The sequence below is a fragment of the Neolamprologus multifasciatus genome, chromosome 19 (genome assembly GCF_963576455.1).
Source record: "Neolamprologus multifasciatus chromosome 19, fNeoMul1.2, whole genome shotgun sequence".
In the NCBI taxonomy this organism is placed as follows: Eukaryota; Metazoa; Chordata; class Actinopteri; order Cichliformes; family Cichlidae; genus Neolamprologus; species Neolamprologus multifasciatus.
Genome location: NC_140457.1, coordinates 16077211 through 16095516, shown reverse-complemented (window position 1 = coordinate 16095516; position 18306 = coordinate 16077211). Strand labels below are relative to the sequence as shown.

General features: G+C 38.3%; 1 protein-coding gene across 1 annotated transcript; it reads right to left on the bottom strand.

Annotated features, from left to right (window-relative positions):
* Positions 1-657: 657 nt before the first annotated feature.
* On the bottom strand, positions 658-5815 carry nipal3 (NIPA like domain containing 3). Its single transcript, XM_085142623.1, has 11 exons — positions 5581-5815; positions 4939-5007; positions 4468-4639; positions 4258-4317; positions 3952-4097; positions 3312-3408; positions 3021-3156; positions 2797-2885; positions 2552-2615; positions 2166-2260; positions 658-2035 (listed from the first exon to the last, which is right to left on the bottom strand). The coding sequence occupies exons 1-11, from the start codon at positions 5614-5616 to the stop codon at positions 1848-1850; spliced, it is 1152 nt and encodes a 383-aa protein (XP_084998749.1). The 5' UTR covers positions 5617-5815; the 3' UTR covers positions 658-1847.
* Positions 5816-18306: the final 12491 nt, after the last annotated feature.

The window sequence follows — 18306 nt, the reverse complement described above, 5'->3', positions numbered from 1 at the left end:
AATGTTTTGGTAAGCTGAAATATTGGAACCAAGCCAACCCCACAAAAACAACCCTGTAGTACAATTGATCCTCCACCAAACTTTACATCTGGCAGTTAGGAAAGATCCTCATTCCAAACCCAAACTCATCCATCACACTGCCAGACGGAGAAGCATGATTTGTGACTCTACAGAACAATAGACCTTGTTTCTACTGCTCCAGAGTCCAGTAGTGGCATGTTTCGCACAACTCAATATGACACTTGATGATGTAAGGTTTGCCTGCAACTGCTCTTCTATGGAAACCCATGCTCTGAAACTCCTGGCACGGTTTTTGTGTTAATGTTAATGCCAAAAGACGTTTGGAACTCTTCCATTAATGAGTCAACTGAATGCTAGCAACTTCTAGACACTGTGACTATGTGCTGTCATTCCTAAACACTTCCATAGTGTGTTAATACCACTTACAGTTGATTGTTGTTGTTGTTGTCTAGGAAGAAAGAAATTTCACAATCTGACTTCTTGTAATAGGGGCCTGCTATTACAGTAGGGTGCTAATGTTGAAGAGTTACATCAATGTCATTTTAAAACCACTAATGTGAAGAGTTGCAATTTAGCCAACAAAGAGCTAAAAATGTATCAGAAATCCCATAAAGCACAACTCTGCCCAAACAAAAGCTGCATTACGTTAACTTTATGAGACAAGATTACACACCACTGTATACTTTACAATGACAAAAATCTGACATTTACATTACCAGTGCTGTTTTTCAACAGTATCCCAGTTTCATTAGAAGAAACAAGCTACCCGAGGGCAACAAGCCCTCGGGTAGCTGTTCTAATAACACTGATGAGATGCAGTGACCCATGTGCAGATGGCAAGTGTCTTAAAGTGCCACTTAGGCAACAATCACTTCATCTAATTATAAAATTACACTTGAAAGACACTGCAGAAAAGAGTAACACTAACAACATTTTTTATTTCTAGATTTGGGTGTTCTCAAAAACTCCTATGTATTGAAAACGGACAACCAAAAATTACAAGTTCAATTTACAATGTGTAGTTTTTGCTGGACAGCTTCATTTTTTATATACTGTTATTTCACCCATTTTACTTATTAATCTTAAGATGCAAATTTTTCAGATCCCCCAATATGAAATTACTGCAACTGTACTTCTGATTAAGACAGTCCCTGACAGACTCCCCTCACCTTTTATCAACAGATGTTCTACAGAATTTGTAGCTACTATCTATACAATAAATGATCCAGTTCAGAACCAGATTTCAAGGCACGTTCAAAACTTTTAAGATAAGATTAATAAATACATCATAATAAATTAAGACAACTGCAACCCAGTGTTTGGTCACATTAAGAAATGAAACCGTGCAGTGCACTCCCAGGATTAAGAGAAGGCAGAAAACTGTGCATGGAAGACAGTTGGAGGGAAACATTTAAAGCCAAAATATAATTTGACAAGTCTGAGAGGCTATATTATAAACAGCCATGGTTTGAGTCCTCCATGGAAGAACAGATCATTGTATGCCCCATTGATAAGTGAATGGGAACAAAATTGCTAACTATTTGTGGAGTGCTCACTGGAGGTATCCGAGATGACATCAAGTATAAGGTAGGCAGCTTCAAGGCGCAACACTGTCTCCGTTTCTCAAGTGTAGTTTGCAAACCCATCAAACAGTCTTTGGGTTTCTTCTGTTCATTCCTGTAAGGAATACAGCTGACATCTTTTCAAAAACGAAAGCTTTCCAAGGATGTGCACAGGAGTGTCAGGCCAGAGCTGGCCTTTTGTAGCTGCTTGAATGTTATTAATTGTTGAATGGAGGACTTGGGAATAGGGAGATGCACTCATGTTTAATCTCTCTTTATGCCAGGATGGCCTTGTGATGCATCACTGGTTCTAGGTCCGAGCGGTGGCGTTTCCAGGTGGACTGGGAGAGGAGCAGGAGCCACTCCATTGTTGTTGACAAGAGTCCCATAGGAGAAGGAACCACTGTAGTCTGGCTGAATGACTGGGCCTTTGTCGTGGATCGTCGGGACACCTGATAATGGAACGGACAGGCAAAGGTTCTTAACACAACTTCAGCAGAGCTAAAATGCCAATGCAAGCCTGCGTAGCTTGAAATCTCAAAAGACACAATTTATGATGCTTATGTTAAAATGTATACAAACCATTGCTCATATTCAAGGTGACGCACGGCTCAAATATCCTTGCCTTTTTCTTGGTTTTGGTTATAAGGAACACTCCAAGGAAACAAACTGCAGATCTGTACAAAGCACAAAACAAGCATTTACATTTATTAATTTTTTTAAATACAAAGCTTTTCATGGTATTTCAAAGAGATACTGTATAACACATTTCTGCCAAGCATGTTTTTATTAGTATAAAAACAAACAAACAAACACACACACACACAAAAAAAAAAAAAAAACTGGCGATATTAGGACAGGTGGCCTAACAGCATGCACAACAGTGAGTGCCTGAAACCAAAGCAGTCAGAAGTCTAATTTAAAAATAAAAAATAAAAAAAATCTGCTTATGATGAATGATTACTCACCCCAACAAAAACATGCAGATGTGAAGAATGTCTTCGTTGATAAATTCTAAGTAAAACACAGCTCCTGAAAACCAGAAAACAGCAAATCTTTAATGACTTTGGCATTGTTACTCTAAAAGGCGTGTAGCAGAAATAAAGCAGGTATGGGCTGCAGATGATCTATTAGACAAGCAAAGAGTTGCGCACACAAGTTAATCCAGTTGAAAACAATGGAGAAACCAGCAACAAAGAAGGACATGACTCACCAGCCAACACGGCAAAGAAAGTGGAGAGGATGTAGTTGACACTCGCAACGAGAGAGGAGTCGTGCAGCTTACAAGCTTGGGAGAGAAATCTAGGACGACAGTAACAAACAAAAACAGTGGTGTATTAATTATGCTTATCTACTGGGTCCAATTAAAACCAATTTAAAACAAACAAACAAACAAACGAACAAACATAAAAAAGCAATCAAGTGATGCAAGTTCACCCTGCTTGGAAGATCGCTGACGCCACCATGCACACAAACATGACGCTGAAGATCGGGTAGTTAAGCTGCATGGTGCCTTCGATGGTGAGAACCAACATGCCTGACACAGCCTTCACTGTCAAGACCGTAACTGAGCCTGTGTGCCAAAAGTACACAAAGTAGGTAAGCAAATAAAGGCGACAAGGAGCGACAGCTTTGGTTCCATTTAAAAATCTGAAATGTGACAATGTATCCTAACAAACACGATAGCAGCTTGGTCGGAAATTGATTGCTTCAATGCAGGACACTCACCCAGCAGTGCCACCAGTAGCAGAATAATAACGAGGTAGTTAGCTTTGCGCCGTTTGTAGAAGTATAAAAGCAGGCAGAATGTGATAATCTCCAGGAGCTGTCAGTTAGGATACAAACAAGAATAAACACCAAATTAATGCCATATAGAGAAAAAACAATATATGAAACACAGGAAGGTCCAATAATAGGACAATTAATCTTACAGACAGAGACAAATGTGTATGCAAAATACCAACAAGGATAAAAAGAGCTGGTCATTTTTCTGCATTTAGTGCAAGGCTGTGGATTATAATGATTGTGTAAAGGGACGACCGAAAAGGAACAGAAGGTAAAACAGCCTTGCATTAGGTGCCAATTTGATGGAGCTTGTTGGCTCATTTATTCTTACCAGTTTTCCAAACTACAGCCTCAACATTAATCACAACACTGTGGTCATCTGTATGGTTGAGCTCCCTTTAAGAGATTTGCTTTAGCACAACATACAACAGACATGACATATACTAGGCTATTTAAAAGTGACACTGCTTCATATGTCACGCTCTATATTAGTTTTTATCTATTTACTCAGTGATAAACTAAGAACACCACATCTACAGACAGGAACCATTTGAGAACTGTCTATCTATGAGAGATATCTTACCAGATACAGGAGAACAGGCCATCCAACAAGGTGCTTCACAATGTTAGTTGCTATAAGTTTTTCATGAGAGTTCGGTCCAAATGATACAAGGAGGTATGCTCCTCCAATAACAAGGATGTAGCCCAGGAAGACGAGGCCATACTGCTCTGAAATATCACCAAGTGAAAACCGGAAAAATTCAGAATTAAAGATCTTATTTACTCTGTACTGGACAAACTCTTTGGATGTATAATTTCAGTCAGTAGAGCAGTAAGAAATTAGCATACAATGTCAGAATTTTAGTTCACATGGATATTCTGAACTTACTTGCAAAGTCCTTTGGTTTCAGTCTCTCACGCAGGAAAATGAAGCCCAAAATTGAGCTAGCTGGAAAGCAATTTCAAAGGGAACAATTTGAGCTTTTAATTCAAGCTCTCTTTTTAATTTGTTGTATTTTTTAAACAACATATTGATTAAGGTTGGAATATGTATCTGTAAAATACAATACATATATCTGAAAGTGGAGTAAATACTTACTCAGGACTGACACGGCATTGAGAGGGGCTACAATAGCAAGAGGGGCAAACGCATAAGAGACAAAGTTTGCTAGCTCCCCGAGACAGGTGAATACAAAACCCGACCACCAGGTTTTAGTGCGATAGAAGGCACGATGCTCCTTTGTTCCTGCTAACTTCACATGGCTGTATTTCTGCAAACAAAAAAACAACAACATGCAGGTAAAACACAGCTGTGACAGAGCGTAAGCAAAAAATTTACACAGCAGTACACGGTGCAAAGCAAACATAAACAAGACCTAAATCAAACTATAAAAGAGAACATTTAAATAAAGGATGTCATGACAGCATATATCATTTACTCCATATAATTTTTAAATCCTGTAATGACCTAGAGCTAGAGGACATGACTGACGAAGGGCATACACAGACAACATTGATAACATTGTGTATCAATTTAAAGACGTGAAAGTTTTTTCAAGGAGCCATGTACCTGAATGGTTAAAGAAATGCTGACAAGCACATTTCCAAAAATTGCAAGTAAAGTCCCGATGAGGTTGTCCTAAAAAGAAAGTGGAAGACATTTATTAAAATTCACATATTCGATCAAAGTTAAATAAACACAGTTTAAATCTATCTTTTTAAACCACAAGGCAAAAAGGCAAAACTCTTTGTGAACATTCAAATATATAACGCAGAGTGATTAAAGCGGATGCGTTGGCAGTTTTGTCTACAACAAATGCACAACGTGTCCGTCTAGTCAGATAAAACGAGACTTTGAATGAATCTAGATAAAACATACAAAGCAGAAGGCCAAGACGTAGAAGTTGGACTTTAACCTAGACCAGATGAACAATACTCGTGCTAAAAGCCACTCGTAACACTACAACAAAGGAATAAGACGAACAGGGATGGCCATAAGGGGGATGCCGATTACGCCCTGCCACCACTGTTACAAAACAATAACAGGAAACAGACTTTGTAGCTCAACTTTTGTTACAACCGTAATTTTTAAGACCTTGAAAACAGCGCTTTTGTATGGGTTTAGACACCCACTACTAGAGCAAAGAGGTGAACAAACAGTATTAATAGTCGATTATACATTAAAGTACTGCTTTTAAACTAAGCGTCTCACCGTGTAGGACCCTATTTCGGCTCCGTTGTAGTCCATTTCTGTTACATACACACGCGTCCTCGGAAAAGTACCGGATATTTCACCTTGTCCGGTTGCTTCTGATTTGACGTAAAGTATCTATCGCTCATTTTTGTGCGTGTCCATTTTTCTTTTTTAGCTCTACACTCAGAAAGACACCATCTTCGAGACGAGGAGCATCTCACTTCCGGATTGAATTCACCTGTTTAGTGACGGAAGCCAGTCGGTTTAAACCACGTGACCGCGTACGCTCGCAGCTTTTATTAACAAACTAGCGGATGGTGTAGCCGGTTTAAGGCGTGTCTGATTCTTATTGTACGCAGTGACTTCTAACTTTTTTTTTTGTTATTCTTACTGCCTTTTTTGGCTTCTCTTATTATTTACTGTAGTTCAGCACTTAGTTAGCAGTACCGAATGCGAACACTAGGGTGTGCTATTGACTTGAGATTTAGCCAACAACTTTTACAGCAGAGAAACAAGGCTCAAATACCAATTCTTAAATTGTTTTACTTAGAGCAATGTCACACATCTATTATCAATTGTATATATTAATTACAGTGAGACCACGAACACGTTCATCCTTGCAATAATTTTTTAATGAAAAACAACCTGGCAAAAAAGCCATCATTATTACAATCTTACAATCATGACTAACGTCAGTGGCATGTTTTCTGTTTTCTCTTTGTCATTACAACAGGGAAGGAGTGACAGTACAGTACGTCAATTACTTTTGTACTTTCTATAAAAGTAGTGTTGTAAAAACAAAAAAACAAAGGTAGGTCAAGGGTGTGAGGTACTGTTTCAACAATCAGGAGAGTTTTCTTATATATTTATATATATATTTCAAAATGAGATTCGTATCATTTAAGAAACCAGCGAATCATTATTTCCATTCCATGCAACATTGCCCAAAAAGAAAAGAAAAAACTCCAGACATTTTGTGAATGTTTTCTATGCTTCTTTTCCCATGAGTTAGCTTTCTAATAAGTAAGAACTATCCTAAACTAAAGCAGCCTGCCAAAATGACAAACTCAACACAAAAAAGATATAATTTTATATTTATACCTTCATTAATCTTCAAATGATAATTTCAGAATCTTGCCTTACGCTCCAAATTAATTAATAACATTTAAATTTGTTAGTAACACTCCTTTCATTTTATTTGCTAACCAGTAGAGGGAGAGAAACGCCACATCTATGGGAGCTTTACAGTTCTCTGAGGTTTGCTTGGCATTTTATGTCACGGTTCGCTTACACCAACCTCACAGTGTAAATACTAGAATGCATGAAAGAGAGAATAAACATGAGTTTCTGACAGTCTTCTAACAGTCACTGACAGGCGTACTGCGTGAACATGTCATAATCATTTTTCTTCCATACCTATTTGCTGATATTTTCCGCTTTCAATTGCCAAGAACGTCCAAAACCTTATGATGAAGTCTACGGACAACAGTTGCACAATTGCAGGGCTTTTTGTGCATATACTTGTAGTGGATTGTTAATGCAACGTACAAATACTTTTTTTCTTTAAACCACAGACAAACACCCACCCACACCCACCCACACACACACACACACACACACACACACGAGGGTTTTCTTTGCTTTTAGTGCGTGCCGCAGATTAATGACAACAGCTCATTAAAGACTGACTTACGGGAAAGAGACGTGGCATTATGGACTGCAGCTATTTATTACTCCAACAGTGATTACAGCTCAGTTGCTGTCAACAGGTGCTTCATCCTTAGGCTGTAAACAGGTGCACGCAGGTATGCAGGTGAAATTTTCCACAGTATTGCCTCATGAAAAGAATGAATTATGAGGCTGCTTCAAAATGTAAAGCAAATATTTATATATATAAAAAAGCAAAGGAAGGCATTAAAGCAAACTAACCATTATTAATTAGCATAATCATGTTTACTAATAGGAGCATTGAGAGACTAAATTTTGTGGGGAATTTGGGTGTTTGTTTGTTTTTAAAGATTAGTTTATCCATCCATCCATTCACTTCCACTTATCCTTTTCAGGGTTGCTGGAGCCTATCCCAGCTGTCATAGGGAAAGAGGAAGAGTACACCCTGGACAGGTCGCCAGTCTGTTGCAGGGCTAACACAAAGAGACACAGACAACCATTGGCACTCACATTCACATTTATGGGCAATTTAGATTAATCAATTAACCTATCCCCACTGATTGCATGTCTTTGGACAGTGGGAGGAAGCCGGAGTATCCAGGGAGAACATGCAAACTCTACACAGAAAGACCTCGGCCTGATAGTGGAATTGAACTCAAGACCTTTTTGCTGTGTAGCAACAGTGCTAACCACCGTGCTGCCTAGCATCTTGTTCGTTTAGGTTTATTTCAGCTTAGTGTACTTCACAGTTAAGTTAATTGAAAAGCTCATGTGATTTAACTGCAATCTGAATTTTTAATGAATAAAATAGATATGCAAAGAAGTTGGAAATTAACAATAAATGATACAGTTGTAAAAAGTGTAAAAAAAAAAAAAAACAGTAGAAAAAATAACTTTGATCAAAAGTCAGAAACTGAGTAAATGTGCACATGTGACACATAAAGATTCACTGATCCCTTGTCATTTTTAAATCATTTCATTGTAATTTTTTTGCGTATTGTCAGGAAAATCAAAGATTGTTTTGTGTTGCATTTAATGTAATTCAGTGCAGTGCCTTATTGCATTTGAACACACTTAAAAACATGAAAACAGCCATCTAAATGATTATTTTATGTTTGTTTTTTTTAAATAAATAGAATACAAACATCACCATAAATATATCAGATAATTAAACTTACTAGTTTCCATTAGTTACTTATGTGCTTTAATGAAAAAAAAAATGTTAATGCTCTTCAAACAAAAAATTAAAATGACTTATAATCTGTTTTTTCCATCTTGAGACCCCGCTGGGTCAGAGGTCTTTGTAGGCAAAGGTGTGTACCTCTCCTAAGACTAGAGGTCATGCGTGGTTAGTGGGCAGACCAGTTCAATGACACCTCTGATAGCTTTGAAGGTAGGCAAATAAACGGATTAACAGGCTGTTGTGGATAAATCACTGAATCAGCAAATGGGGCATTTTTAAAGCATCCACAGCTGGAGAAAACTATTCTTTTAATTATACTGAATTATACTGATTTCATTTGCTCTTGATTATTTAATCAATTAGCTCATTTTTAATGAAAAGGGAGAAAGTAAAAAGCAAAGAATCAAAACATAAATTTGTGATTGCTATTTATTTATTTGAAAATATATGTGTTAAAGAAAGGCAGCAGATCTTTATGTTTTAGCAGCAGCAAATGTTTGTGGGTTGTTTTTTTCCGTAAAAAATGAAGAAAATATTCATTGTCTCTCTTTTTTAAAAATAAAGTCCTTCAATAACTGTTTTACCTACGTTCATTTAATTCCAGTGTAGGATAACTGCTAAAGATAAGTAAGAAAACCAAAAAATAGGCACTTTATTCCTTTTATTTTCCTCCTGTGGTTTTAAAAATATAAAAAATAAATTCTCAGAATGTTCTGTTCTTGGACACATTGTTTAATTTCTTTATCAGGAGTTATTAGGCATAACTACTTTTTACATTTGCTTGTTTTGGTGTTGAAACTAGACAACGGGATTTATCATTACTTATTTTCTTTTTTTGATTTGTGTTCCAGAGAAGTTTCTGTGATATTTTTAGACAATGTTGCACCTTTACTGCCAAGTTACAGTTCCTGCATGTTTTTTAAAACAACAAAAATAACCTTTAGCATATTCTAGCATACAAGGGCTATGGAGCTTTTCCTGGTAATGCATCTTATAATTTACATTTCAAACTTTCCAAAATACTTTAGTATTATTCTCAATACCCTAAAACATATCTTATTATGTCCATGTGTTTACTTTTCCAAACAGTCTCATAAATTTCTTTCTATTCTGCCGGCTCCATGTGATGCGTGGGTGCTGTCCACCATCTCTGAAGGAATGCGTGAACGTTAGTGTGGTGTGCATTTAATAACTGCTGGGCCTGTTTTAAACCAACCAGACCAGCATCCTTGTGTAATGGGTGAAGAATGCGCGTACGTTAGATAGGAAAAGGGAATGAACGGGATGCATTCATTGTTGTATGGCACCCTAGTTACCGGAATCACTTCTCCATAAGGTGATACTCCAAGGAATGTTAACACGTTATGAAGTGGTGGTAGAAGAGCAGGCTTTTCTTAAATCCTCTGCAAGTCTGGGCTTGTGGAGAACACCTGTAGCAATGAACCCAAAGTGACAGTGACAACTTTACAAAGAATGCTGCATTTAATATTTGAGTGTAATCAAGTACAGCTTGTGACTGCGGGTGTAATGCTGGTTGCGTTAACAAGTCAAGTTTTTTGGGCATCCATCCAAGACTCTGGTTTCGATAACATTGTGCGCATCTTGAGCCATCGTCTAAACCGGATCAAGTAAGCTGCGTGACAAAAGATATTCTCAGAAGCGGGTTTTAAAAAGAATAAAAACACGGATATCAACTCAGGATGAGGAGGATGAGGAGATAGAAATATCCAGTAATCACAATAGGTTTTTAATTCAGGCCGTTTCGTCAGGGCTGAATGCTGGGAAACAGATGGCAGGTACTATTTAGAAATTGCACCCTAAAATTGCACTTTTTATGGCTCACGTTTTTATGTCGAGCACAATTTCTGACAACCAGCACGCCATTTCAAACCTTCCAATCCTGTTTCTGTCTATAACAGAAGCACTTATCCGTTTCAAGCTTTGTTACAATTCACAGTGATTATCCCCTTCAGCCAACCCAGTTACCTTAAACTCTTTCACATGTGCAGGTCCATTTATACAGGAAGAGACCCTAATCAAGACAAAACATAAAAAACAGAGTTAATCTTACATTCTAGCGGCACTATGCATGCTGTGTTCAGTAAGAACATCGTTTTATGTGGGTGTCATACCTGACTAACACTGAGTTTGTGAGAGGAAAATTACTGTGTGACATAATAGCTGTAATCAGGGATTTCTTTTGCGTAGACACGAACGAGAGGTTACAAATGATGAATGTGACATTTCCTCCTGGACTCCATTAAAGATGTTCAGCAAGCAGCAGAAAATTATTAGTAGGCTCAGCAGGAGTCTAGATTATATGGCTCTATAGTCTGTGGTCATGGGGGCCTCATATCTACGAGGATGTCACATAATTGCATGTCACTTTAGAGTCAAACTATTTTGTTTTAATTTTTATTGTACAAAATACATGCACCCTGCAGTCAGTCCATTTGTTTTTAATGCACGTTTGTGCATGATATCTCTAATAATGGCTTTCTGTAATTCTACTGCTGTCACTTCAGTCCCCTCTCTTGTTTTTGAGCTTGGTTTTTGTTTCTAAATCTTAAGCTTTCTTCGGATTTTTTTAGCTAAACGAGTAAAACTGGCGTTTGAGTTTTACAAGCTCACAGAAATATTTCACTTAGTGACTTATGTGAGCATTGATTGCAGAGAATTAGATATCACAAGCACGTTTGTGTCATGGAACAAAGTCATGACTCACATCTCAGACGCAAAGGCTTAACTCTAAACAATCCCTCAACAGTTAAACTACTTAATGCTTCATGATGGATTACGACCGTGCAGTATTGCGTTGCCTCTGATAACGCCTTCGCAGCTTTGTGCACTTGTTACATAAAAAACTGCAACACTTCTGCACTGTTCCTCTACATCTGATCTCACACTTTACAGTATTTTGGCTATAAAGTTATTGCACCATATACCCCGGGTAATTCTGTGAATCGGCATGCAATTGACCCAACCATCTTTTGTCATAATAACCTACACAGTGTTGTGAGAACCCACATTCAACATGGTCTTCAGCCTGGTTTTTTCTATTCTCACCTGCAGTTATGAGAAGAGTAAGCTAACACTTTCTCTAAACTCTTGACCCCGACGCACTGTATACGTTACACGTCTCAGATCGGAGCAGTAAGATATTGTGTGTAGGGGTGACTATGGATGAGATGAAGACTTTCCTTATTCTCTCTTTGGTTTGCTTGTGCTGCCATATATTATTTACTTTACAGCTTCCCACCGGTATGGTCCAGTGGCTCATTGTGTAATGTGCAGGTTTGCACAAGTGTCCTGAGGTGTGCATGTTGTACAAATATATGCAACGTTCTTCTCAGGCTTGGAGTGAAACCATACAGTGTGGAACATATAAGTGTGTGTGTATGTATCTGTGTGTATAGACAGCATGACCCTGCACATGCTGCCCTGGTGGTTGGTGAGACAGCCAGCTGCGATAAATAAATAAAAAACCACACAAAAAAACAAGCTTTTTGTCTTTGTGTGAACCTGAGAGAAAGAATGGAAAGCAAGAGAGACAGAGACAGAGATCTTGTCTCTCTGAAATCTGAGCATAGACAGGAGAGCGGAGCAAACAAAAGCCTTGTTTAATTTTCTTTTTTTCCTCTGTTGTCTTTGGTTGTTCCTTCATATTTTCAGCACCCTGTAATCACGGCATCTTGTTAGCTTTGGATTCTGGTTAAACTTGTTGCAGGAGGTGACGACTCCTTCCTTCCTTCCATTCACCCCCACCTCCACCACCCCCCCGCATACACGGGGTGGAGGCACATGCATGGGCACACGCAAACATACCCCTCCTCCTCGTGTCTTCTCCAGGCTTCCATTAACACTCATGCTGTAATTTGTGTTTCCTTTAAAACAGGTGACAGGCTGGTTTTATCCTTAAAGGCATGACCGTGTCCTTGTCTTTCTCTGCCCCCCCTTCCCCGCCCCCACCTTTGCACTGGCAGGTGACTCTCCTTTAAGGAAAGACCTAAGTCAAAAAGACTGTGCTGAGATGGACTCAAGCTTAATTTAATTAAAACAAAAATATACACATGTCCATTTACAGTTTCTGAAGTTGATACCTGATCTCTGAGGATCAGAGCCGATAATTTAGGCTGTAAAAGAAAACGCTTCTACATTGATCGTCTGCCAGGATCCATAAGTTTTGTGAGCTTTTGGTGAACTCTTCATTTATTTGTGCTTCCCTGTACAACCGTCCCCTTCACATATTTTACCCACGTATTTTCTTTTTACCTGCTTTAAGTTATTTAGAAAATGTTAGTTTTTTTGCCATGGCAAATTCAAATCCAAATATGATCTAATCAAAACATTTCAGTCCTTGCTATCCCAGTCAGAAGATGATGCTGCACACTTTTGATGACTGACACCCCAAATGGATCTGACAGATCTCAGTTTTGAGCGTTTCACCTGCCATTCACTCATTTTGTTGTTGGCACAAATGCTAATCATAACTCTCATTTTCTTCTTTGACAACTTAACACATCACAAGAAGTCAGATTTTACCCTTTACACGGTTCAGTAATACTCACAGAAATCCATTTTCAAATTACTGCTGGCTGGCTGCATTGTTGCAAATTGATGTGTACAAATGAGTGTAACCTGTTTTTCAGACATAAAAGTGAGGTCAGGGCTGAAGTTATTTTTTTGGCAGCAGAGAGTGATTCCTTTGTTTGCAACAACAAGTTTAAGGGAAAATCTATCAAAAAAGTGCTGATTCTTGTTCAGCTGCTTCTCACTTTTCTCTGGAAACACAATTTCCAGACGGAAACACAAATCAGATAAAAAAAATAATCACAATGTGATATTTTTATTAGAAATTTAATCTCCACCGTACATCCTCATCTATTCTGCTCTGTTTGAAACCACTAATTTCCTCTGTTCTGGTTGGTCATTATTAAAGTGAATGGGCTCTGTTTTTGTATATCAATCATTGCACGATTAGTAGATCAACGACATAACTTTTCAATTCCATCAGCACATTTTTGTGATCACACTTATTCGCCCAGCCTAGTGAGTCTGTTGAGGTCCATGAGAAAATGACCCACCAAGCAGCAACCTCTACAGTTCCTCCAATGACCACTTGAGGCTGTGTCCAATCCAGATAGACTCTCATGTTAGAGTCCCCTGCTTCAAAAATGTAATTGCCATGTTTATATTCTGCCTGAAAAAAGTGATTTTGTCTCTATAGACAAGTTTAATTTGATTTTAGAACTAATTTATTTGCATGTTGCTAAGGCTTAAAGTTTGAGGTGTGGCAGCTTTGATTGACAGCTGTGGTAATGCAGGTGCAGTGCCAACATCGCAACTAATCCCAGTCACTGAAATGAAACCTCTAAACCATGTTTGTCATTTGGGTGCCTTTTAGAGCATTTTTAATGGAATTAAAAGACACACTATATGGGCTGCTGTGTGGGACAACCTCTCCAAGAGGCCCTCTTGTGCTCCAATTTTGCTGGCTATTGTGATTCTTTGTTAACCAATATGATATTACTGTGTGTATATGTCAAACCCATCTATGGATCTTTGAATGCAAAAGCTAAATGTTAACTTTGAGGCTTCAACATGGTGTGGGACAGCACTGTGGATACATCCATGTTTTGTAAACACTGAATTCTGCCCACTCTGGATATTGGAAATGATGGTTTTATATTACTTATTACAAGCAAAATAAATACCCGAACTCATTATTAATGTTATTTAATTAGCTCAACATGGTGACCTAAATAAAGTAAATATTGAGCATATAAAGTGTGGAAGTTTTTGAAAGATTCGGTTTTTAAAAAGTAAGAGCTTACAAAACGTACAAAACAGAAAAAATAAAGCAAAAATTAAAAACAAAACTGATCTAAATGGGTTTGCAGTGGGGTAAAATGACAAAAAACAAATAATTTATAACTATGGTAGCAGACTTTGGCTACAGACCAAGCCTAGAGGTCACAGGGACCGTGCACCAGCACGTCAATCTTCCTTGTTCCCTGTCTGCAATGAGGCGCACCCTGCTTCGTCTCTTGAGCATGGCACTCTGTGATTGTTCCGGATTATTGAGAAAAAAAGGAGTGCACGGTTCCTCCAATTCTCCGACAAGCCAGGACTTGTAGACTGAAACTGGGCGCGAGGCGAAGAAAGGAAAAGGGAGGGAGACAGAGAGAAATAGATTACAGGGAAGTATCACAGGTGAACATGTCAAAATAATGATCCTCCAACTAATAAAAGAAAACTAATGTAAAGTAACAGTAAATCTAAATATTAGATGGACATGTATAAAATAGCCTTACTTGTTCTTTGTTTCTAAAATAGGATATAATTATATAAAAAAAGTAAAGAGATCACTTTTGATATTTTTGTGCAAATGTTTAGTTTAGGCAGTAACTTATTAATATTGACAGATTGCACAAGAGACTGGAGAACATCAAAAAAGTCAAAGTGAAGCAGACTAAGTGTAATAAATAATGTTCACACTGTAAATACAGGGAATGTGTGTACAAGGATGAAATGCCAGCAAAAAAAAGAGTTTCTGTGTGAGCGCTTCATTAGTGAACCCAAGGTAAGGTGGTCTGAACATGTTCCGTGCATTATTTGGGATGAAGCAACAGGCCCTGGAAAGCTCTCCTCCTCCACTATCCCACGGGAATATCACCACTCATCCATAGAAGCACTGGGACAGAGGATGATGGGTGGATGAGGAAAAGAAGGAGGAGGAGGTGATGGGAAGGTGCAGAGAGAAAGACAGATGTTTATCGACAGGGAAAGGTAAGGATGTGTAGACACGTGTCTCCTGATTTATTTAAGAGTGATAATTGATCAAACCACCACACATGCCTGTTGTTTCCAAGGAACATGTAACTTTAATATGCACTTACCTGCAAAAATTGTGCAAGATAAATCCAACAAATATAATTTTTCCACATGTCCCATAACTTTGTAGACCACTGTCCAGCTTTAATTTTCATCTTTAATTCTATTCAACACCACCTGATCACATCCTGTATTCACACAATCAATCTGGGGGACAGTTGCTTTTTAGTCTCCTTGTGTGTAAGAAAACAAAATACTCGTACTAATCGTCAAGCACATATGTGGAGCTGTGATGCTTTGGGTTGGTTTTGCAGTTAAGGGCCTGGGTACCTGTGTATACCAAAGTAATCTGGGGTCAAATGTGAGGCCATTTGTCCAACAGTGAAACCTGTTGAAACAAAATGAAGGTGTTTCAATGATCCAGTCAGAGTTCAGACCTCGACCTTACTGACATGCTGTGACAGGAGAGCTGTGCATATGTGAAAGCCTGCAAACCTTAATGACCTGAAGCAGTGTTGTAAAGAAGAGTGAGCCAGAATTCATCCATTAATAAAGTGGATAAAGTCATACAGAAAATGATTACTTCAAATTATTGCTGCAAAAGGTATTTCTACAAGCTATAGAATCAAGGGGTAGATTTAGATTTCCACAAAACTCCATACTAAAGTACTACAGTTTCTATTTCACTGGTGAACATGCCACTTTTGGTGAACTAAAACAAAGTACAGTGTATTTCTACTTTAGAACTGCAACAAAAGTCCATGTAGGTAAGGCAAAGTAGTTGCAATTGACTTGTACTCTAACAGTGCTGGTCTTTTTCACTTTCATTTTGACATTGTTTTTCTCTGCCTTTTTTCTTTGCAGTTTTTTAAGTTACATTCCAATTCTCACACAAGGCACACACTCTACCTGCTTTTAAAGCTCCTGCCAACTACGGAAACTATGTGTGGAGTAGATATACGAATTATATAAACATGCAACAGGAAGGGGAACATTTGGGGTGTGTCCCTGTGCCTTAAATATGTTTTATGTGACAATGTATCTCACACAATGTTGCAAATAAATATGAAACTAACCCAGCAAATATGTCCGTGTGAGGCCACAGTGGGTAGCTGTTGGTGAACTGTGGGGCTCTGTGGACAAACGCACACTTATCCCATGCAGGCCCCAGGTCAATGTGCCCACACAGAGCGCACAGCAGTTTTGGACCCCTATATGGGTTTTCTATAGGCAAGGTCACAATTGGCTCACACTGTGTGTTTCACCACTGGGATCCACCCGGGTTGAGACGTATCTACATTTCACACGATACAGAAGCCCACAGTGTGATTAGCAATGAGTAGCTGCTTGCTAATTCTAGTTAGCTAGGTAGCAGGCCTAACGCAGATGGTGTTTTTGTGTCATTTCTCGTATTCACTCAGGTTTTCATTTAATTTGTCACCCATCTGCACCTCACAAACAACCAAGAAAAATGTTGTTCTTTAATTGGAGTGCCGTGTGAAGAGCAGCTTGTTTGCAATATGATGTTTCGTGGAAAAATGAGCTGTACAGTATCTCCTAGAAAAAGACGTGGTATTATTGCCTGCAGGAAATGGTTTACTGAAATATGAAGCTTAGTATTCACTTCAGGCTGTCAAGAGCCTCAGGCTGCGGGGACAGCAAAAATGTACCAGCAGGTATTTTTCCATTTAAATTTCTGATGACTTTTTCTCCTCTGTTCGATGATAAAGTCAGACTCACAAAGATACAGCTAAAGAATAATTCTTGCATTGGGATGGTCCAACAAGAAGATTTAAAATGTTTTATTAATTCACACAAAACTCTGTGCCTTCATATTGTGTCTCTAAGGCAACAATATCAGGCTGGAAAAGCTAAAGTCTGCACTGGGAGCAAGTAGCTAGTGGCTGATATTAGTCATGACAAGAAAAAAAAACATGTTCTTACTTATGTTTGTGCGTATTAGACTAACAAGATATGCAGTTTAAATAAGTTATCATTAATGATGCTGTAACTAGGTTAGCTGTATCCACTGTTTTCACTCCTTATTCTAAACTAAGCTAAGCTAACCTACTACTGACTGTATCTTGATATTTACCATACAGATGGCTTTGCAACTAACTATCTATGGGTAGTGTGATTCCCAGATTGTGATCATTAATTGACTGTATTTTCTATGCGGCAAAATCTATTATCAGAAGCCTAATATTTTAAACTATCTTATATGTTTATGACACATTAAAGCTAATGCTATTTACTGTATGCTCTCTAAAGTGACTTTTACCTGGAATCTTCCACCACTTCAGGTCAGAGTGCAGTTATGCACAGTTGGTCGTTACAGTAGAGAAGATTTTCCCCAGAGGGCGTTGATGATGGGAGGTGGTATCTGCCTCTGCACCAGGGGTCTACAGTGAAACCAGATATGGAGATGAGTCCAGCAGCTGCTGCCTACAACCATGACTCTGTTGTATTGTTTTAACAGCATCCACTGCTGGACTTTTTAACCTGGTGTTGCAATGTTGCCAGATTCTGAAACATTTAACCTTTGCTGGGAAGTGTTGTTCATATGTGTTCAGAAACCACAGAATTGGGGTGACCTGCATGTCACACCAATGCACTATTCATCTTATTTATCTCATGTAAATAAGATCACACGGCTCTAAGATTTCAGTGTAGTCTCCTAAATCAAAAGCTGCCAGGATCAATTACCACTAATTACTGTTCTGCAAGATTTTGTTTCTTTAAATCTTCACATTCAACACTTAACTTTTTTTTTTTCTTCGCATTTGTTTTCCTCTTCATTAGTTTGTCTGTTAGTTGATATGGCACAGCGGAGAGATCTTAGATTTGATGGGTTGTGTGACGCGACATGATTATCGCTCGTCTGTATCTACCATCTTTGTTTTTGTGTGTGACTTTTGCTGTTTGCGTGTGTGTGTGTGTCCTGGTACAAATGTTATTCCACAGCACTTGTTATCTCAAAGGCTCTTACAGTTATGTTACTACCATTGTTGCAAATAAATGAAATAAAAGACCAATCACTGTGTACAATTCCAAAACAG